This window comes from Platalea leucorodia (assembly GCF_965183815.1).
Source record: "Platalea leucorodia genome assembly, chromosome: 1".
NCBI lineage: Eukaryota > Metazoa > Chordata > Aves > Pelecaniformes > Threskiornithidae > Platalea > Platalea leucorodia.
The window spans coordinates 113,287,705-113,309,600 of NC_138823.1; the positions used below are offsets into that span (position 1 = coordinate 113,287,705).

Here is a 21,896-nt window from a genome sequence, read left to right on the forward strand (position 1 = left end):
CTCTCCAGCAATGAACTACGGGGGGGTGTGTGTGTATAGTATAGTGAATCAAATAGGAGGCAATAAAAGCACATTGTTTAGGTTTTTATTTTGCTGTGTTTTCTGCAGGATTGGTAATTTAGGTCTCAGTTACTCAGTTTTTTTCAGTAATCATTTGGGTTTTTTCAGTGTAGAAATACATTAGAGAAAAGACATAGGGAGTCAGTATCAACATTCAGAGGCTACTGTGTATGGCTGTCACTGAACGTTAAGCACTTAATACATTTTCTGAAAGGGTTTCGTGGACACAAATTGCAAGTCATGTAGCATTCCAGATCTTACATATGAAAATGTTTTTACTCTCTCAATTCAAATTTACGTAATTCATCTACTGGAGCACTGGAGTCAATGTAACAGTCACAAAAAAAATCGAACCCTAACTTACATTGTAATAGATTTGATATCTAAAAGTACTATTTAGTAACTTGAAATAAAACAAAGTTGTTCTGAAATAATGAAAAAGAAAAACCATATCATGTTTTGGTTCAGTCAGCAGACAGCACAGTTCTGAAGTATCAGGCTATAAGAACATGGAACCTTGAACTTTCGTGTGTGAGTAAAACCATGAGTGGAATATTCTTTGAAATCTGTTACAGCATCCTAACAGCATTAGATTGCATTACATTACATGTATCTATCCAGTTTGAATTCAAATTCCAGTCTCTTCACGTTTTTTGTCTCTAGGAATTTAAATCTCTTTGATAGTGACTTGATAAAATGGTTAATTCAACTTGTGGTGTTTTTACAAAATAGTCTGCTAGTAGTTTGAAAAAAATTGTAAGGAATGTTTTTTTAAATGTCATTAGAATTCTACTGTGTAAGAGCACTAGAAGAGAAATAGTCGAAAACATGCAATTTATATTGTTTATAACTGAAATACTGATAGAATTTTTAGAATAACGAGTTTTTCACACATAGCTGGGAGCAAAGAAGGCTCAGTGGTATCTGAAGATAAGTCATCCACAGAAGTTTAAAAAAAAATTACAATATCAGTGCCTGAAACACTGTCTTCATCTTTGGCTAAACTAGGATCTTTGTTTTTAATTGTATGTTTCTTTACTTTAAATGATCAAAACTGTATTTTGGCTGTTCTGAAATGATTTAATGTGTATTTTCTGGTTATGTCCTGCCTTTATCAATATCTGTTGTCTCATAAACTGTTGTATTGTTTTATGATGTTCTTACTAGTGTGGAAAAATTGAGTAAAATCATGCAACGTTCTTTACCTTATTACTTGATTTATTTTCATTTTCCTACTTTTTGCATTGAATGACAGCTGCTAGCCGGGATGATAGCAGAACCTGCTTTTCTCTCTGAGTATACTATCTTTGCTTTGGATCCCACCAAACAACCTAAGCCACAGAGTGACGGTGTGGTGAGTCCTCCCACCCCTCTTAGTGATGCCTTTAGCAGGGGGAGGAGAGTACTGTACTAGAAGGCAAACCTAGTGTTGCTTGTGGCTTGTTCTCGCAAAGGCATCTATCTTAACTACCCTGTTGCTAACCCTGCACTAAATTTCATGGAGGTAGTACCTGGTAGCTCCTGGCTGGTGTGCTGATGTGAATTTATTGTAACATAAAAAAATTAACACGTTTTCTGTTATACAGGTAACCATACTCTACACAACTTTTAAATAATTGTTGCACAAGTTTGTACGTTTGTTGCTTAGACTTCATTAATGCCATTGAAAGTCTTCCTCTTCATTTTTATGTATGTCTGTATGTATTTCAAGATAAATGGATATGATAAACATTGAGGTTGTTTTTATCTAAAAATTACATGCTTTTTGCTGTGTACGGTGAAAGCCTCACAATGTCATTTACTGCTAATGGTAGCAGGAAATAATTATCTGACATAGACACTGAAATTCAGCTACTTCTAGTTGGTAACTTGGCAGCTGTTACTGTGAGGATAAATAGTCTTTTTTAATAATTAGATTTTATTTTAAATATATATTTCTTTGCCTGGAAATGTTATTTTCATAATATACAAGTGGAGAAGCTCAGCGAGATGAGGAGTGGAGAAAAAGAAGCAGGCATAGGGAGGAAAGCAGCCTCCTACTTTCTAACATACACACATACAAAGCTGTATTCTTCTCGTTACTGTCACAGGACTCGGATGGCATCTTTCACATGCTTCAGAGACATAGCGTTCCTGAGTCCATAGTGATTCCAAACACTGTTTTTTAGAGTCCCATCTCATCCTCATACTTCATGATTACTTTGCTTTTCCAGTTTAGCAAGTGCTCTGCTGCTCATGCAGAGGCTGAAAATGACAAGTCACTGAAAGCTGTAACAGGGTAGACATTTGATAAGCAGATGGAGATAGCACAACACACCATGTTCTGTTGGACTTGTCTCTCTCAAGCTAAGCAAGATTGGACTGAAACAGTGATTAAAAACGTAATCTGTGGAAAGTCTTCATTTGTTGTAAAGGGTTATGCTTGTTTAAGGAATGCCCTTAGAGCTCAGATTCATTACTAGCTCAGTCATGGTGTTCTCAATCTTGAGTGAGCTTTTTGATGAGGAGCAAAGAGGACATTCAGACTGTGCTGAAATGTGTAGTTTAGAAATAATTACTAGATTTTTTTTTTTTTTTTTTTTAGTTGTAGGTATTTTGACCATATTCCAGGTCCAGTGATCACTACTTAAAGTTTCACTGCAAATCTAATTAAGCTTTTCTACACTTACAGCAGTAAACAGTTGTGGGCTGTTTTTCACTACACTACAGAATATCCCTAGTACAGTTGCATTTCGAGAAACATAATTCTGTGAATACTCAGATGTTGTCTTTATATTGTCTTTTAGTATATACTTCAGTGGCAGGGATCACTGACTTGCATATTTATATACAAGACTGCATACATAGCAAATAATTATAATGTAAGAGTTATCGTTAGTGTGTTACCAATGTGTATTAATAATACATTACGTGTAAAACTGATTTTGTTCTCTGAACGTTTTGAAAGCTCTAGAGCTGTTCTCTCACAGTAAGAACTAGGGGGGAGAAAACAATGATATAAAAGTTTAGAGGGAAGAGGAGAGCCGATTATATACAAATATATATTAAAAAAACATAAGTTTGGGAAACCTGGGTAAACTAAAGATGCAGGAGGGGGAAAGTTTCATCAACACACACAAATTCGTATTTAGTTCTGCTAAAACAGACCAGTACTTCAGCTGTGTGTGTGCAAGTGATGTGTGATCCAAGAGAGTGATCATCATAGAGAAGCAACTGTAATTGTGGATTTTTTGGCATAGATGAAGTTAGTATAAACTCTTTACTAACTAAGGTGCATGGGCTTTGGTGCATGAAGAAACAGTTCAAATATTCCTGGACAGAGAGGTTTTTTTAAAGAAAAATTAAAGGAAAATGAGAGAAGAAAATGTGTACTAAGGTCTCCTTCCTTCCTCCATAATATACTCAATTTTGGAATACCTGAGAAGGAGGGAGAACAGTAAAATGTCTTTAAATGCAGACATTTAAGCTTTCACTCATTAGGCTTACGAATCTATTTATACCTTTGAGAAACGAATAAGATTAATTACTCTGCATTTCAGAAATAGGGAAGCAAGGAAGGACAAGTGTCACTAGAATGCCCTAATGTGCTCCAGTTAAAACTGAGCTCTAGTTTATACAACTTCGTAACAAACAGCAACCTTTTTATTAGAGATTGTAAGTACAGCTCTCTTTGGTTAGAGAGACAGTTGTGTATGTTCTGTGGGTTCGTGGAGGAAAGACTTCTGTTGGGTTCCAGAAACCCTGATGTAACTGCTGGTTTTAAGACTTTCAAAGCGCCAGCCTGAGCTCTGTGATTCTAGTTTTGCTGAAACATCTCTTAAGGGTTATGAAAGGCTAGGGCTTTTAAGCTCTTCAAAGCCTCTTGAATCCGTGCTTATATATAGCAACTTCCATTCATGCTTAGCTTTCACTGTGTGGACACCAGAATATGACCCTTTGCCCTAGGGCACAATGACTTAGAATTACAGCAGCTAGATGCCTGTGGTGGTCCAGTTCTTATACAAATGATGACCAGGGTATCCCTTTTATGATTTATGCCAATAGAAAGTGTAATCCCAAATACAGGTTCTACTTTTGCTCATACAGATTGAATACAAAGATGTCAGCACAATTAATAGGAAAATTTAAAAAGTGGTGACATTAGTCTTAGTTTTGAAATGGCATTTTTTAAGGATCTTCATAGATGCTTAAATGGCAGCTTTTTAAGGATCTTCACAGAAAAGAACAGCATCCATGGTTTTTATATTCATAAACACCTTATTAGATTTAATAAATCTACCTAATCTTGTGTTTCAAAATAGATCTTAAATATTATTAAATTATTCTTATGAATCAGATGTACAAACCCTCCATAGTTTCCTTTAATTCTTTTTATGGGTATCAGAATATATGACTGTTGAAAGAAGTGTTTGTAGTTAGTTTGCAATTCTTGCTAAAGTATTTGTCTTCCTCTGTTGTCAGTCCAGTACTAGCATGGTAGACGCTTTGTAAATTATAAAGCAGAAGATAAATTTTTATTTGGATTACCCTTGTTATTAACTTTCCAGTTAGGAAATGAAAAGAACAGTTAATGGAGCCGAGAATAAAATGTAGGAGTGCTTTAGTTTAAAACCCAGTAAGAGCTCTTAATCCACTAGGAATAAATCCACCGCAACAGGATAGTGCTCTGAAGCAGAATGCAGATTTTGTTCAAGCCAGGTGAAGCGCAGTTTCCAAATCCAAACAGTCGTCTTGTATGACTGGTTATTGCTCATTTCGCTCCGTCTGAATCTGGGATGACCTTTCTCTGGCTTCCTTAACTGTCTGAGTTCTCTTTCTGCTGTGGTATTTTTGTACTTCCTTAAGTTTGCTCCATGTCAAACCTTTCTGAAGCCCTTTTACACTGACTCATTCCTCTTCTACATTTATGTTTATGTATGCTTATCTGTGTATCCACACAGAGTAGCAGCTGTAGGTGTAACCATGCAGCAGATACATGGATGATTATGATTGATATTTTAGTTGTATATACACCTTAGACTTTACAGCTTGCATATAACTATCAAGGCATATCTTGATTAAAAATTAGAAGTTACACTGCTTTTAGCTGAATTCCTCATACTTAGTTCAATATGTCTCAGTGCTTTGCTTCTCTTGGAAAAAATTCATATCCAAGACTGTTTCTAGCGTTTTTCTATTTCAGTTTGACCTGGTTTAAACACCAGAAAACCGTCTGGATTTCTACAGGTTAGAAAACACCTGAACACAGGACATAGGAAAAGCAGAATAGACCAACTAGGAAAAGAAATGTCAGAACTCTGAGGGGAAAAAAAAAACAAAACCCCCCAAAAATATTGTTTTCTGTTGCATTGGTTTTGTTTTTTTGTGGTTTTTGTTTGTTTTTCTTTGTTTGGGAGAGCAGAGGAATGTATACGTGAAGTTTTGCACAGGATGTTTTTTCCGAAAGTCTAATTTTCTTCCTGTGCTTGTTCGGAGTCTTAAACAGCCTGGTACCAGCACTTTTTTTCCAGGTAGTTTCCACCCCACACACACCCTCCCACCCCAATGTACTTCAACAGAGAATGACGGTGTGATTCCACTGTTACTTATGTTGGCTGTAAACAACACTGGTCATCAATTAGATTTTTCCTGCTATCATTTTGTCTTGTTGGTGTTTCTTTGATTTGTGCATAAACGTTACATAAATAATCATTATGAATAATTTAATTGGAGATGTCAGCATTTGCAGATGTCTCATACTAATCCATGCACACATAGCTGCTTTGTAGTTCTGGATACTGCAGCAATCTGTTTTGAATTTTAACAAACTAGCTCGTTTGCATGAAGACATCTTAATAAACGTTCAAAAGAAAGTACTAAAAACACAGGCAAGGAAAAAGCACAGATGCTATTTGTAGGAATCGGTGAATTACAGTCTTTGTATTCGATTCCTTCTAACAGTTGTTTTTCCTCCTGTAGAACTTAACTAAACAACCACTTCCCAGATCGACAGAAAACAATGGAAGTGGACCAGCCTCTCCGCAGGTACGGGGAGAACGCGAGGGGTTTGTGTCCTCCTTCACTGCCGTGTTGTCTTTGTGTTAGGTTGGCTTAAGTGCCCCGTATATATCTCCATGCTGGAGCAGGGATGACAGGTACTTGCCTGTCAGGATACTGGGGTGTTTTGTTTGTGTATAATCCCGTTAGCTGGTATTAAGCGTAGTCACTGATGCATGGAGCTTTTTTTGCAGGGACAGGTTAGCAGTATCTGACGGGGTGCGGCAGGCTGCCTGCGCTGAGGTGCGTCTCATTGCTCAGGGGGACAGCCAGCGCGGGATACAGAGCGTTAACCTTGCTTTCAAAAATAGAGAGCATATTGCGTGGCTAGAAAGTTAATTTCTAGCTGAAGGAAAAGAACTGATAGGCTTAAAAAATGTCACTAGTGATAAAGGTGGAGGTCATTCTTTAATACGTCTCAGAAAAAGTGTAGCTTGCTGGAATGGGATTAGCAGTGGTACCTAGTACGTGTGTCCCAACATTTGATTGTGGGGGTAACATCGTGCAGTAATGCTTTCAAATCACTTGTGTAGCACCAGCAGTTCTGTGCCATAACACAGAACCTTTTATTTTACAACAGTTTAAGTATTTCAGCTGCATAAATCAATAACGGCATTTTATGTAAAAGTCATAAAGCCATTTAAAATAAAATACGAAAAGGACTGTTTAAAACGGCATGCTAGAACTAACTATTGTACAAGGACCTTTACAATAAATTTGTTCTCTTAATCATAGGAAAATATCTTTGTGTCTTTGAGATAAATACAGTCTTCTGTTTAATACATCAAGAAGTGAGTCACAAATTTTTGTTTTTTTACATTTGGGGCAACAGTAAATGCAACTATTTATTTTAGTTACATATTCTTCACTTTTTAAAGGGGTTACACAGAAATACGTTATTTTAGGAGTTTAAATCAGAGCTGTAGTTTATTGGATTTAGTTGCTGTCTGAAATTGCCCACATCTGGTAGTTGCATGCTTGATTTTTCTGCACAAAGAGATGATTCTTCTAAGGGAGTAGTAGCTGTTTGGTGTCATGCATGTGTTAGGCAACAGTTGTTCCTTTGCTCAGGTCAGGTCTCTGTTTCCTGGGCTTTAATGTGTGTATGTCTGCCTAAAGGCAGTGCAGAAGTAATTACTTGCTTTGAATTTTTGCAGCTGAGTGACACTCCGTCTTTTGCCCAGAGGCTTCAGCTCCGAGTTCCCTCCATGGAGTCTCTGTTTCGAAGCCCAGTAAAAGAGTCCCTGTTCCGAACTTCTTCTAAGGAGTCCCTGGTACGAACTTCTTCAAGAGACTCGTTGAATCGACTGGATTTGGACACAGCTGGTCCCACCTTTGATCCACCTTCCGACATTGAAAGTGAAACGGAAGAGCCTCCGGGAAATATGGACAGCCTCAGCAAAGAGCAGTTGCTGCAGCGACTGCGCAGAATGGAGCGCAGTTTGGGCAACTATAGGGGAAAATACTCAGAGGTAGGCAATGTTGTCACTGGCTTACCTGGGCGGAGAGGGGAAAAAGATGAGGCTAACAGATACTGCAGTAGTGGATAACATTTTTGTTTTCCTGTTTGGAACAAATGGATCAACTTACAGCTAGCATGGAAGTTAAGTTATTGTTGCAAGTCTAGTTATTTTTGGCCTAGATAGGCCACATGTTTTTCTGGTAATAAAATGTGGAAATCCTTTTCTTCTCTTGTTTGTAAATCATTTCATGTTGTCAGCAATAGAGATTAATTAGTAGTTACTCACACAAAGTAGGCCTACGATAGTTTCTGCTGAAAGCCTGTAGCAAGGGGTGGAGTTGAGTACAGAGGTGAGCATGGGTTGTACTCACATGACAGCAAATTCACTTTGCTTCTGAAACTTGTTCTTGAAGTACACAATGTATATTCCGTGTACGTGCGATGGGCAAGCATTTTTTTTTTCCAATAAATAAGTTCTACTCCCCATAATTTCCAGGTATTCCCTGGAAGGAATTAATTCAAGGACTGTTTCTTCTGCTATTTTAGTAAAAACTAATGATATAAGTACTTTTGTTACTCATTTTCCAAATTGTTGGGAAAAGTAAAGCTTTCCAAGTGGTGGTGTTGATTTTTTTTTTTTTTAAGTATGTGTGTGTTTTGCACTTAAAACTGGCCATTTCCACTGTTTTTACAGTTCTTTAAATACTTGCTGCCCTCAAATACAAAAATTCCTGTGCAGACTTTTGGCTATTACTGTCAAGATCCCTGGAGTCTAAAATATGTATACAGCAATTACAGTATTCAGCATGTGCCTGAAAAAACAGTTGTCTTCCATTAATTCAGGAATTTTTGTCTCCCATTAATTTTTCATTCTCTTCCAGCTAGTATAGTAAGATGTATTTTTTTAGAAGTTTACGTAAACAGTGTTGCCAAAATGAAAATTCTTCAGTTGTTAGGTTTGTTTTGGTTTGTTTTTTTTAGTGTAGTCTGTCTGGCAAGTCTTAATTTTCTCTGTCAAAAAGGTCTGGGTTTTTTCTCTTTTTGTGAGTTTCTTTAGTTCAGTTGGAAAAAATTGTTTTGCTGGAGCTTGAAAGAAAGTAGTTTCAATATATAATGAGAATTCAAGATGTAAAAATGTTTTCTCATTTAAAGTAGGATACAAAGTTAGCATCTCAAAAAATATAGTAAGGGAAACCATCCATAGTAGTTTTAGTTTTATTTTAAGTGCAAAATAAGTATGACTCTGAAATTAAAAGTAATTTTGAATTCTGACAAAATTTATTTTAAATAAGAACTTGAAGCTATCTTTTGACTTACAGATTTCTGGTTTTGATGTTTTGGATTTGCTTTCCTTTAATTTTTCAGCAATTTGAAAGTGGAATGTTCCAAGTGCCATTATGCTACTTCAGTTTTGGACAGCTTAGGCAATTGTGATCAAATTTTTAATTAAACTAAATTGTGCAGTTACTCATGAAGTCCTTTTGTCAGTTTACAATGAGAAATATTGTCCACTTCCAGTCTCTCTTTGTCTGCTGGGTATATGCAAAGCACATGGGATGAGAACATTCAGTATGACACAGACCTTTTTTTGCTAGACTTGTAAGTGTATTTTTTTAATGCGTACTCATTGTAAAATTAATTTTAGTTAAGCTTTCTGGGGTGTGTACCCTTACAAATGTACGTCCCTGTGGAGTAGCTGTCTGGGATGTAACTTTTTGATACAGTTGGTTTTTTGACTGCCTGTATTGAAGCATGGCTGTTCTTAGAGGTCTTTTTAGTGAAGGGAAAACTGTTCATGAATGCTGAGTAACCTTATTGTTTTGTTGTGTAGGCTTTATTTTTTTTTTAAACACATTGTAGATATTTTATAAATGGAAAAAGGAAACATTGAGGAAAATTTAAGTATGTTTATGTCAGAAGAGCTTTCTAAAGTGAAGAGTTTGAAAATGCAGATAGTGATACAACTAAGCAAATTATTTTGATATCTATAGTGGATGCATTATCATCATTATACCCGATTTCTGTATTTTAGCTAGTGTCTGCTTATCAAGTTATCCAGCGGGAGAAGAAGAAGCTACAGGTAAGCATTACTTTTCATCCTCGCTTACCTGAATGCTTTTCTGAATCTTAAAATGTATAGTGCAAATACAGATTTAGTTTTCAGTGCAGTGTGTGTGTATTTACACAATACATTGTGTGTATATATATATGTGTGTGTGTGCGTATAACAAAAGACTCTTTCTTAGCTGGGATTTCTAAAGAAGCCAAGATAATACTGGTTTGTCAAAATAACTGTGAAGCTCTTGTACTCCAGCCTTTTTTGTTGCATCAGCTGAATTCAGGTGATAGATTGCCAACCCACAGTTGGCAGTGTATGATAATACTTACACATCAAGTTTGACTTGAAAGAGAAATATAAATCATTAATTCTTCTGCTGAAATACATTCTATGAATGTATTTATACTTTATATATAAAAGTTACATTTAGTACACCTGATGTTTATTCTTCCTTTTTTTAAGGGCATTCTGAGTCAAAGTCAGGATAAAGCACTTCGCAGAATTGGAGAACTGAGAGAGGTAATTTCCTTTATTGATTGAATATTTACTTTATACCACACATACATAGGATCTTCCTCTGCCTAGCTTTTGAATTTTTTTTTGTTCACTTTACAAAATATTTTCTATTGCACACGGGGTTTTTTACCACTTGTTTGCATTTGTTTATATGGGGTTATTTCTCTGGTGTTTCGCGTTCAGCAGCTGATTGTCATACTGTAAGACAGAGCAGTTCATCGTAGTGACTGAACTGCTTTTCTATTCATTGTGAAATAGGTAGAAATGTGTGTGGTTCTTGCAGTGTTGTTGAGCCCAGCAGTAGATGTCCCTGTGCAATTCGTTGCTCTTCTAGCATTGAGAAATACTAATGTTAGGTAAATAAAAGTAATAGGAACTTTTTAATAAAGGTTTTAATGACTATCAATAAAAAAATTTAGGATCAAATTTTTAAAAACACTCATGTTGATCTTTGGTATAATATTTACATTGTTTTTATGGATTTGCAGTATAGTTTGATTTTAGTCATAAAATCAAGTAGGTTGTGTTATGATTATTGTCTCCTTAGGTTATAGTGAAATTAAAAGAAGCAGCTCTAATGTATTTGGTATTGATAATAAACACATTGGGCTTAATTAAAAGACATGTACAAATTATTGGGCAGGGCAAATTAAAAGGGCAAGTTCGCAAAGCCATATTGTCAAACCATGGTGAAGCAGAATGTGAAGCTGAAGCCTTTTAACTGCCCCAAGAGCCAGTGCAGCATCAGGTTTGGAGACGGGTGTGCATGGCCCTCTCTGTCCATGCTCCTACCTTGCTTGGGAGCTGGGTACCAGCTCGCTCAAAGCCACGGGCTTTCTCTGTGCTGCATTCCTGTTTTTGGCGTATGCCATGCTGAGCAGCAGCGCTGGCGTGGAGGTTGCAAGAGCCATCAGACCATGGCGAGGTCCCACCTTTGCCTGAAGGCAGACTAGCTCCAGGCAGTCGGCTGTCTCGCCTGCAGAGAGGGGCCAGGGTTGGTCCCTGGAGGGCGAGGGACAGCGACTGTGAGCATCCGGACGTGCACGTACCCAAAGCTCATGCTCACTTGCAAGGGGCTGCCCCTGTGCCACCCGTCGGGCAGTCAGTCATTTCAAAGGAGGTCAGTGGCAAATTGCTGGGCACTCTTCTTCAGTGATGCAGGATGTAATCCAGGTAAGTAGGCTGTGAATTGTGTGTGCCACGGCAGTAGCATTTTGGTTCAGATCCATGCTGCTTCTGCCCCAGCAGCTGAGAACAGTGGGCCAGAGCGCTGGGTGAGCTGTGCTTGTCTGAGCTGGAGCCCGTGCCTGGGCTGTTGCCCTGTCCTAAGCTAAACTGTCAGCCCGTGGGAGGGGAAAACCCACAGCATTACTGACAGAAGTGGCTTGCCAGTGTTGGTTTTTTTATGGTTCACTACAAGGTCAAATGAGAGAAGCTCATTCTGTGTTGAGTCTATATCCACATGCTCCAGTAGGTTTAGTTTTCCAGCTTATTGGTACTTGGTAAAGTTTGGAAGGCTTATATGTACACCAGACTTAAAGCTTTGGTTATGAAAAAGGGTTGGACATGTGCATACTTATTTTTCAGTTCTTGTGTCATAGTCTTTCTGATTCATATATCTATAAAAGTTATCTATATATGTTTCTGAGTTATGTATATACGTTTGTACATATATATTTGGTGTAAAATTTAAGTTCGTTTTTGTGAATCTTGTAGATTTAAAGATTCCTTCAAATCTAACACTGAAATTCTTTTTTATTAAACGAAAAACTTGAAAAAGTAGTTTTGTGGTCTTTTGGAAGCCCAAGTGTTATAGCATTAGGTAAAACAGACTTAAAAGAAAAATTACAAGTAAAACGGTACGTTTCCATTATGGAAGCTAAAATGGTACAAAATAGATCATTCATTGATGTAATAATTTGTTATCAGAAATTAATTTTAAAAATCCTTTTCTTCATCATACAGTCCACTTTCCCCATAAATATGTTGAATCAGACAAGTTTCTTGTAAGAGGGCCATGTAAGAATAAATTAAGTCACCTTGGAGGCCAAGTTGCCAGTGTGAAATAGTCCCTGGAAATCAATGTGTCTTTTACTTACCTTAGTTTTTTCCTGCTAAGAGTAATTCCTCAACAGCAGTCTTCAAGCAGTCTTCAGCGTTCTCCTTCTCAGACAAGGATCAGAAGGGACTTCGGCATCCAAAACCAACTATTTCTGTGTTGGTTTCAGTAAACCGCTTTGGCACTTGTTCTTGCACTGAGCTGCTTTGCTTTGGTTGGAAGGAATTGCTTCTAAAGCTCAAAAGCACAAGGCAGAAGTGTGATCAGTAGCTGTTGAGAACCTGAGGCAATGCAGCATTAAAAAGTGGATATAGTTACTTGGGAAGAGAGAGGAATAGTTTTCCCAGTGGTGCCTTCCAGCACTGTCCTGCCTGTGCGTGGTTGTCAGGCTCAGCTCACACAGCTGTAGTTCTCAAAGCTGGCATCCGGCTCCGCTATGGCCACCGGGATTCACTGCTGGAGGTAAGGGATGGGCAGCAAGAGAGCATAAAAGCCAGATTCAGAGTTGGAGGAAAGCAACGCAGGAAGCACCCAGTGCCCTGTGCTTTGTCCCTTGTTTGCTTTTTCATCCTTTCTTTCTCTTTTTATCGTCCTCTATCTTTGCCTGGCCAACAGAACCCATGTTTGTGGGTGATGCTTGCTTTTATACAAGCGATCTTTGCAGAATAATGGTCATAGAAGCATTAGTTTCCTGGGGTACATCACTGGGAAGATATAGATGGATGAAGCAAATATATAAATTTAAAAATTAAAATACAAGTTTGGGAAATTATTCACAGTGTGTACATGAAATGAGTATGGTTCTGATTCTCTCAATAAGCAGTTAGATGTTAATTAATTTAAATACATCTATTTTCTATTAGAACAATAATTATTTAAAGAAATTAAAATATTTAAACTTTAAAAGCATCGGAAGTAAATCAAAGAAACGTCCCTAAGGCAGTTTTTTATAAGATTATGTAGATCCTACTAATGCATTTAGGCAACATCTACAAGTTTCTAAAGGTGTTCAGCCAAATGAATGCAAGTAAGTAGCAAGTGAAGCCACATAGCTAAGTTCTTTGGCATTCTCTGACTTTCTCATTTGAGACACATTTGAAGAATAAAAAAAAGCTAACTTTCCACTCTTATAAATAGCATTCATCCTATTAGAGCGCTGGCATATTGAATGAGTGTAACAGAAATTTACATTTCTGCTGTTTATGTTGACTTAATCTGGTTATTAAATGAAGAATCTAGTTTACCGAAGTGCAGTCTTCAGCTTCCAGGAGAAAAGTGTGGAAAACAGTTTTCAGGAGCAGGCTTGAAGTGATCAAAACAACAGACTTATTTTTAGGAAGAAAGAATCCTTGATAATTTTGCATCAAATCTAGACTCTTGCTGTTTTAATGCTGGTATTATAATGGGATGTTCTTATTATGTTGTGTGGAATGTTGTATAGTAAAAGAAATATCTACTTTATGGTTGTATTCTGGGGTCACAACTATGAAGAGGTATTTTTAATATAATTTCATAATATTTTGATAAGCCTTTTAAATTCACATTTCAGTTTTCATTTGAGATACATTTATTTGCGATTCTCAGGAGCTCCAGATGGATCAACAAGCTAAGAAACATCTCCAAGAGGAATTTGATGCTTCCTTAGAAGAAAAGGATCAACTTATTAGCGTCCTGCAAACTCAGGTAAGATACCTTCCCGACAATTGTTCTTTAAAACTGCTCTTCCTACCTTTTTTTTTTTAATTAGGTATTTCCTATAATGCATGTCCATGTTTTATTATAATTGCTGCAACGTTGTAAAGCTTCTTGAGAATTTATGATTATCTAGAAAATAAGTGCGTCTTTGTGGTAAAGGATACCTCTGTAAAATCTCACTCATGTTGAATATGAGCGATCTGCACTTAAATACCTTTATAATATATTTGTTATCAAGAAAATAACATTAGCAAATGTTTGAGCTAAAATTGCTTTGGCAAAATTTATGTGTTTTGCTTAATTGGCCTCTGTTTCTCCACTTATAATGATACTATTTTTGTTGCTGGAAACATAATTCTGATTTTAAAAAGTGCTAAAAAAATTCAGACAGATTTTTCCTTTGTTTATTTGCTGGTATCAATTTTATTTAACTCTCTCTAGTTTTGAAGATGAGAACATGATCTACTTAGAATCCTTGGTTTTTTTAACAAAAAGAACATTTTGTTTAGGTATCGTTGCTGAAACAGAGGTTACAGAATGGTCAGATAGGCACTGAATTGCCTGATCCAAATATCCAATCTGAACCACAAGTTCAAAGTCCAACAAAAGAAATCAGTACAGAAGATATTGTGGAACCAGGAAGCAATGGTAGGTATCGCAACTTTTTCAAGAGATCTTCAATTTTGGGGAATAAGCCTGCTGTTATCTGTGATGGAGTAACAATACTTGGGGCTGAACATGTCATAGGAAGGATATATTTTCTAGAAGGAGACAATTTTTTTGAAAACAGCGTGGCAGCTAGAGGACGGGATAACCTTTCTAAGATACCGAATTTTCATAAGAATTCAAATCCGACACATCTTGCCTTTGTCAATAATGATGATAGTATTGTAATTATTGCTTTTGCTGATAGGGGTTGTTACTATGCCTGCTTAATACGATTGAGAGATTCTGTCCCCCATAAGCAAGGACCTATCCCTGGAGTTTGGAGAGGAGACCAGTTGCCAGTCTCTCTCTTTTGTTTGGTTGTTTGGTTGGGTTTTTTTTCCTTTGTCAGGAAAAAATAAAAGCAAAGATCAATTGTGATATTCATGCTATTGAACAATCAAAGTGTTCCTCACTCACATCAGGAGGTTATTTGAGTTATGGGACTCCCAATATTGTGTATATTTGATTACTAAGCAAGGAACATTATAATGCTGATATATAATGAAAGTGTCATTCATTGGTATCCTTCATAAAAGGTAGAGTTCAGACAGAGGTGAACATGCATCTTGAAATGATCTTTGTTCAGCATCTGCGATGACTTTTGTATGTTAGGATGATGTAGGGGTTAGATCAGAGATTTTTTTTATCCAGTATCATGTCTTTTGTAATGCTTAGGAAATAACCTAAGTATCTGGTCCCTAAGAATCAGGGTTCAAGATGTTTCCTGTGCTGGTGTCTGCTTCAGGACTATAGTGTGTAAGACTTATGGTTGTGAACTGAACCTCTGAATTTGTCTGATCCTGTTTTCATGCCAAGTACTCTTACAGCCTCCAGAGCATCAGAGCAGAACACGCAGTAAAATACTACCCAATGTGCTAGTTATACAGAGAAGAGTACAGCTCGGAAAGATGCTAAATGTGGCCTTTACCCTGCCAAATATAGTATTGCTAACCTGGTTATTTTAGAATTAACGTCATAGCCAGCCCTGGGAAAGCTGGAATCCATGTGCTTGGCACTTGAAAGATATGATTTGCTTTGCTTTGCATTTTTTCCTGCTTGTGAGTATTCTGTTAGTAGCAGCAGGCAGGTTTATAAATCATGATGACTTTTTAATTGCATAGAAAACCTTGTTGAATAATAGTTTGTTTTTGAAGCTGCTTTGTTAACTGGGGTTTTGTAAAATAATTTGGGCTGAAAGACTGTCTTTACTGTTCTGTGCATGTGTAGCATGTTTCTGGCAGTTATAGTAGTCACTAGGAGGTTTTGCAGACTTTGCATGACTTCAGAGGCCTGTGAGCCACCCGCAACATGAATGATGAATGCAGATCTGCATTTTGGAAACGGTGTGCATATGATAACATTGGTACGTTGTCTTGTAGAGGGTAATGAAGATTCTGTTAAAACACTGGAAACTCTGAATCAGAGGGTGAAGCGCCAAGAGAACTTGCTGCAACGTTGTAAGGAGATGATTCGGTCACATAAGGAGCGCTGTGCCCAATTAACCAACGAGAAAGAGGCACTTCAAGAACAGTTAGAAGAGAGGCTTCAGGAACTGGAGAAAATGAAGGTACGGAAAATGCTCTTAACTTTATGGATAGCTACTAAAACACAGTAAGAACTCCAGTATTTCCAAAATTTATTAATAGGGCAGACCGTTAAACAAAGTGTCCCTGTACTTTTTTGGACCTAAAGGTGCAAAACCCACCTGGAATGAACACATTGAGCAATTACTCAAAAATCTGTAAAGAAGAGTATGAAACCTTACTGTATGAATAACCATCAAAATGGTATCAGAAATAAAGTAGCTGTGGGAAGCTGGGGTGAGGAAAAGACTGTCCTAGCACAGAAGACGGGAGGTAAAGTGAGAAAAGTGGAAGAGCGCTAAGCCTTTAAGACATAGTGGAAGAGGCATCAGTTTTGTAAATGAACAGAAAACACAGGAAGGCGGGACAGTGGAGAGCACAATATAGTGAAGATAACGTAAGCGCAGTCCCAAAGCTAAATTATTATTTTGCTCAATTTTCCTTTTAAGGTTATTAACGCAGAGTGTGGAGTAAAAGTAAGGTGGCTGATAGTAATGGAAACGTGAAAACGTGATAAGTATAGCTGTACTCAGCTTCAGTTCTGGAGATCGGATTCTTTTCTCTGTCATGGTCTCTGAGCACTAGCCCAGTTTGAGAGCGCTCTGAAAGACTCGATTATTTTAAGGAGATTTTCCAGAACAAGGCCAGTAATGAGCAATTATGTTGCATTGCTGAGATCCTCTTGTAAGCCGAGATGCAGGTAATAGAGCAGGTGTCTTAGGCCTGTTTCTTGCCCATTTTACTGTAGCAGCTCTGACATCCATGAGAGAACTGCGGAGGCTGTAACAAAGCCTTCAGATATCTGAATTGTTATGGAAGCCATGAGGCAGCCTAGCACTGAGAGATTTAAAAATAATTTAAAGCTGCCTACTTTAATTTCCCTGGATTCTGTCCCGTGCTCTTCCTCCAAGGCATAATGCAGGGTAAGAGCCAAACCTAAGCTGTTTGTCAGAAGGTATTTTCTTACAGATGGCAGTGCTTTAAACTTGTGGTTGGGGTTGTTTTTTAGGACCTTCACATGGCTGAGAAGACTAAACTGATTACGCAGCTGCGTGATGCAAAGAATTTAATTGAGCAACTAGAACAAGACAAGGTAAACAAAAAAATTTTCTTTAAACTCTCTGTAGAGAGTTTCTGTTTTGAAGAAGATTGTTTAAAACTCAAAATATCTGGCTTCTTGGTATTAGAAACTGTTCTTAGTCATCTGATGTGGTTTGGTTTATGTTTTAACGAGCAAATAATTTAAGCTACCTAAGAATTTTATTGTACAGATACTTCAGGGTATTTGTCTGTTAGGTTATACTTAATACTGCAAGATGATGTTATTTAGGATGGAGTAATTATGCTGAATACACTCCTCAATGCCAGCTTTAAAAAAACAAAACAAACAAACAAAAAAACCCCAACAAAACAAAACAACCAACAAAACCCTCCCCCAAACACTAATGAAGATGAGATACAATGTAAATTAATTAAAAAAATGACCAGTGAAGGAAAAGTAACTGTAGTTTCTTAAGAATATGAAGAGTTTCTCATTTTTCTGTTTCTTAAAGTGTTTTGTGTGGGTGGGTTTTTTTGGTTTTTGTTGGTTTTTTTTAAATTGCAGTCTTGGTACTTGAAGCAACTTCTGGTGGTATAATAAGCAACATGATTAACAGTCATTATATGTGCATGTTCTCTGATGAGAAGCACACACACTACAATGCTTTTAGTTTTGGTTTGTTTACAGAATGCGTATTTCAAAGAAAAGTATCTGTACCAGAAGGAGGAAGTTTTCTGATGGTCCTTAGTTGCTGGAGTTCTTTTCACCACTAGATAAATTTTGGTTACTCTTCAAAATAATCCTATTCTTATCTTCTTTTTGTGAGCATTTTCTCTTTTCTGACATAGAAAAATACCATGATCTCTGGTCTTGTAGCAATAGACTAAAGTTTATTCCTGACAAGGATTGTGTCCTGGCTTGAAATTGTTTTAGCTATATGTTTTATTTATTTGCTAGCTTTTTATCACAAGGACCTTTTCCATAGGGCATGGTAATTGCAGAGACAAAGCGACAAATGCACGAAACATTGGAGATGAAGGAGGAGGAGATAGCCCAGCTGCGTGCTCGGATCAAACAAATAACTACAAAAGGCGAGGAATTAAAAGAACAGAAAGAAAAATCTGAAAAAGCTGGTAAGAAATTCTGGAGATTATTAGCTTTCACATTTAAACATGAGAAAGCTTCAGCGTGGTCTTTTTGCACTTTCATCAGTTGTTATTTGGAATGGATATTAAGAGATGCTCTTTTTCCTAATGTTCTACATATCACCCCTGCTAGCGTCATTACTAACTTCACTTCTGGTCAGCAGAGTTTAGGGATGCTTGTGACTGGTTTGTCTCTGTTATCAATTCAACTGGAGTCAGGAAGGAAACTGCTGAAGGGCAGCCATACTTTCCCATTTGTAGGAGAAGAGATTGATAGAGTTTTGTGCTGGTATAACTTCAGGAGGGAAACTTGCAACTATCTATAAATTATCATTATAATGCCACAAGTATTTTACATAGAAAACATAGCAGTGAGTGTATAAGAGCTTGGGAAGAAGTAGAAACAAAAGGATGTGTTACAACCATAATAAGCATTTTCTTTCAATAATTGTAGCAGAAGCATTTCTGATTTCTTTTTAGTGAAACAGCAGTGATGATTCCTTTCGCTTCAGGCTTGGAACCTAGCGGTTATGTAACTATTACACGCCGTAGTTTGCTGTTGATGGAAATTAGGTAGCGTTAATTACGTGTGCTTGCAGTTCTCCTTTTGCTTGAAACCAAGTTAAAAAGTCAGTCCGCCCCACCTTTGTTTATAAAACAGTGAAATTGTTTTGCACTAAATCTATCAAAATTCTTTTAGAAGAACTTAGTTTGCTCTCTCTCTCGAGTTCACTCCTTCGGCAGAAGCTCAGATGTGGTTAGTTTACATAAAACATTATGCATATATTCTTTCTCTAAAAAGTGATAAGTTCAAACAATACAGTTCATAGGGGTTTATTTTAAATTATGTAGATTTAGATCAGAACTTTCAATTTTAAAGATTAGTTTGGGTAGATCATTCTGCTGTAAGGCAGAAAAGCAGCTTGAACATCCGTCTTATGAAAGTAACATTTTGATTAGGTGCCCTCCTCTCCTACCCTTTCAGGTTGTATGTGTCTTTTTTTAGCTCTGGCAATTCATGTTTCAGAAGTAAGTCAGTCCTGCTAAAGTTGGATTTTGTTCAGTTCTTGGAGACTAGGAAGCTTTTCTTCATAATTAAAAAAAAAAAAAGCTGAAGAATATTTTAGTACTTCTGTAGATACAACGTTATTGTCATAGTTGTTTGAAACAGTATTTTTTGAAGCAGTAGAAACCTCTTAATTAAAAACTAATATCTACATGGTTAATACAGTAATTTCCTCAGGTTTGTGTAGCTAGATGTTGAAAATGGGTTAGAGATGATGCTCTGGGTACCTGGAAAACTTAACTATTGTAGTGAGAATTAATTTCACTACGAATAATGTGTTGAGTACACCATATTTTTCTAGGGAGAGATTTGTGTGTTAAATATGCTCTCTTTTAAATGAAATTTTAAAGTACTTTTGGTAACATCTATGGTGCATAAGCATCCACTTTACCTTTGAGCGCATTTATTTTTGCACTCTGTTAAGCATGCATGTATAAATGTTGGAACCCTTGGAAAATTAGTTAATACTGCTTCTAAGGTAGGCAAAATTGTAAGATGACCTTTATTAGATTTTTCCTATTTACTTCCTTGGCTTTACGCATTCCAAAAATGTTGTGATGTACAATCGAAGTGTAGTTCAATACAGTGGAACTAAATTATTCAGGCATTTGAGAAAACCACCACCAATATTGGGAGAGCCTGAAATTACTTCTAGGTGACAACCTTTGAGTTGTACCGGTTTTAAGAATTTGGCAGTTTTGTGTATTTGAGGTCAACATGTTTAAAGTTCTGTTTCTTGGATAGTTAAGGTGAGATGACTTTAAATTCTAGACTTCTCTTTTTCTATATCATGATCTAGTGAAGAATTGACTTCCTGGAATATGGTATTTGTGGAAATGTTAATTTCATTTATGTTATGGCAAAATAAGGATAAGCATAATACACTTATACTTGGAATTTACTTTCATAGTGCTGTATTGTAGGCTAAAAAGTGGTATATTTTCCCACTTCATGTTTTTAACTTGCCTAGAGTTACGTGTCTGGCTTTTTTCTTTGTAATTCAGTGACTTTAGTGAAGTGCTCCAGTGTTTGATTTAATGTTAATGCATTTTTGTGTACTGAAATAGTGAAAAGTTATGTATGCTTATTTTGTGCGTGTTGTGTAAACTGTAACTTGGTCTCCCCAGTTGAAGTTCATTTTTTTTGTAGTTAGAGGTACATTATGTTGAAATCTCACAGTGCATCTTGTTTTTGTGCATCCACACATGCCAATAAGTGAATCATGGTGCCTTTCCCAAGCCTTGTATGAACAGGACTGGGGTAAGGGCTCTTTTTTCTTACATCACACATTGGGTGCTTGAACTGGGCTCTAAAAAGTAAATTCTGTGCTTCTCAGGCACTTTTACTTGAAGTAACTGCAACTGATTTTTTTTTTTTAATGCTTTGCAATGTACATAGAATATTTACATTTTGCTTCAACAAAGCTATTTGTAAATTTACCAGTAAATTGAAGTTTGTTTTTCCTGAGACTACTTGGCATAAGTCCTTTCTGACTTCTCAGGATGCAGATTATTGACTTATTTGTATTCTGTACACTAAACGCAAAAAAGTCCTTAGAAAGCAAATTCATTTTGCTTTACTTTGTCATTCTTTATAGGCGACATTTCTTTTGCAAGCTTAATTAACATATGCTTTGCACCTTTCTACAGAGAAACAAAAAGCTTGGACTGTGCATTTAAAATCCTGCCTAGGTGCACAAATCAACTATAGGAAGTGAATTCAACCTTTGCTTCTCAAAGTTTTGACAAGATGCCTGCTCTGTCTTCAGTAAGAAAACATGTAAATCCCTCCTTTGCCATCCTGTTTAGTGCTTTCTTCATAATTTTCAGCAGTAGATGGCACTATAGTTGAAGATAACATGTCTGCAGCACTGGGAGAGTAAGCAAGAAGTCTTTGCAGTACGGACTGCTGTTACACTGGGTAGGAGAGGCAAGGCGAAGGGAACGGAGACTGGTTCTTTGGAGTAGTGTATGTAAAGCAGTCAGCTCTCTAGCACACGTTTTATATAAATCAGTTTTGCAACCTTGCACTTCTTAAATTCTGCTCAGGCTTTTTTTTTTTTTTTTTTTTTTGTCTAATTTATATACTGCACAAGAAGGTTCCTGGTTTGTCCGGCTTGGTCACAGGAATGGGATTTTGCAAGACTCGCCTGAGACTCTGCTGGTGTGCTTGTTACTGTTTCTGATTTGCCAGTGTGCCTTTGTGAGTCTTCACTTAACCAGTACCTTGGTTAAAAGATCTTCCCTCAATAGTAGCTCTGCTGGCTGGGGAAGAACACAGGCAGTGTCTTTACTCTTTGCATTCAGAATAGATGTATTTGGATAAAACCATGGACTTTTACTCCAGGCTTTTATCCACAGTAGAATTAAAATATCGCATATAATAATAATAATAATAATAATAATAATAATAATAATAATAATAATAATAATAATTTAGACCATGTTCTGTCTACTTGATGATAG

The 21,896-nt window shown here is 36.8% G+C and overlaps 1 protein-coding gene across 6 annotated transcripts in view; it reads left to right on the forward strand.

Moving 5' to 3' along the window:
* The window catches only part of GOLGA4 (golgin A4), a gene marked incomplete at its 5' end in the record, with an annotated part of 74,943 nt that overhangs the window by 19,233 nt on the left and 33,814 nt on the right, over positions 1–21,896 (forward strand). For 2 of the 6 annotated variants that reach the window (XM_082317862.1, XM_082317863.1), the window contains 10 exons: positions 1,316–1,414; positions 6,019–6,084; positions 7,254–7,568; positions 9,591–9,638; positions 10,080–10,136; positions 13,777–13,875; positions 14,397–14,535; positions 15,975–16,162; positions 17,188–17,271; positions 18,206–18,353. In XM_082317862.1, the coding sequence (XP_082173988.1) occupies positions 1,316–1,414; positions 6,019–6,084; positions 7,254–7,568; positions 9,591–9,638; positions 10,080–10,136; positions 13,777–13,875; positions 14,397–14,535; positions 15,975–16,162; positions 17,188–17,271; positions 18,206–18,353 (1,243 nt within the window). The remainder of the gene's footprint in view (positions 1–1,315; positions 1,415–6,018; positions 6,085–7,253; positions 7,569–9,590; positions 9,639–10,079; positions 10,137–13,776; positions 13,876–14,396; positions 14,536–15,974; positions 16,163–17,187; positions 17,272–18,205; positions 18,354–21,896) is intronic. The other 4 variants (XM_082317865.1, XM_082317867.1, XM_082317864.1 and 1 more) reach the window with 3 other exon arrangements.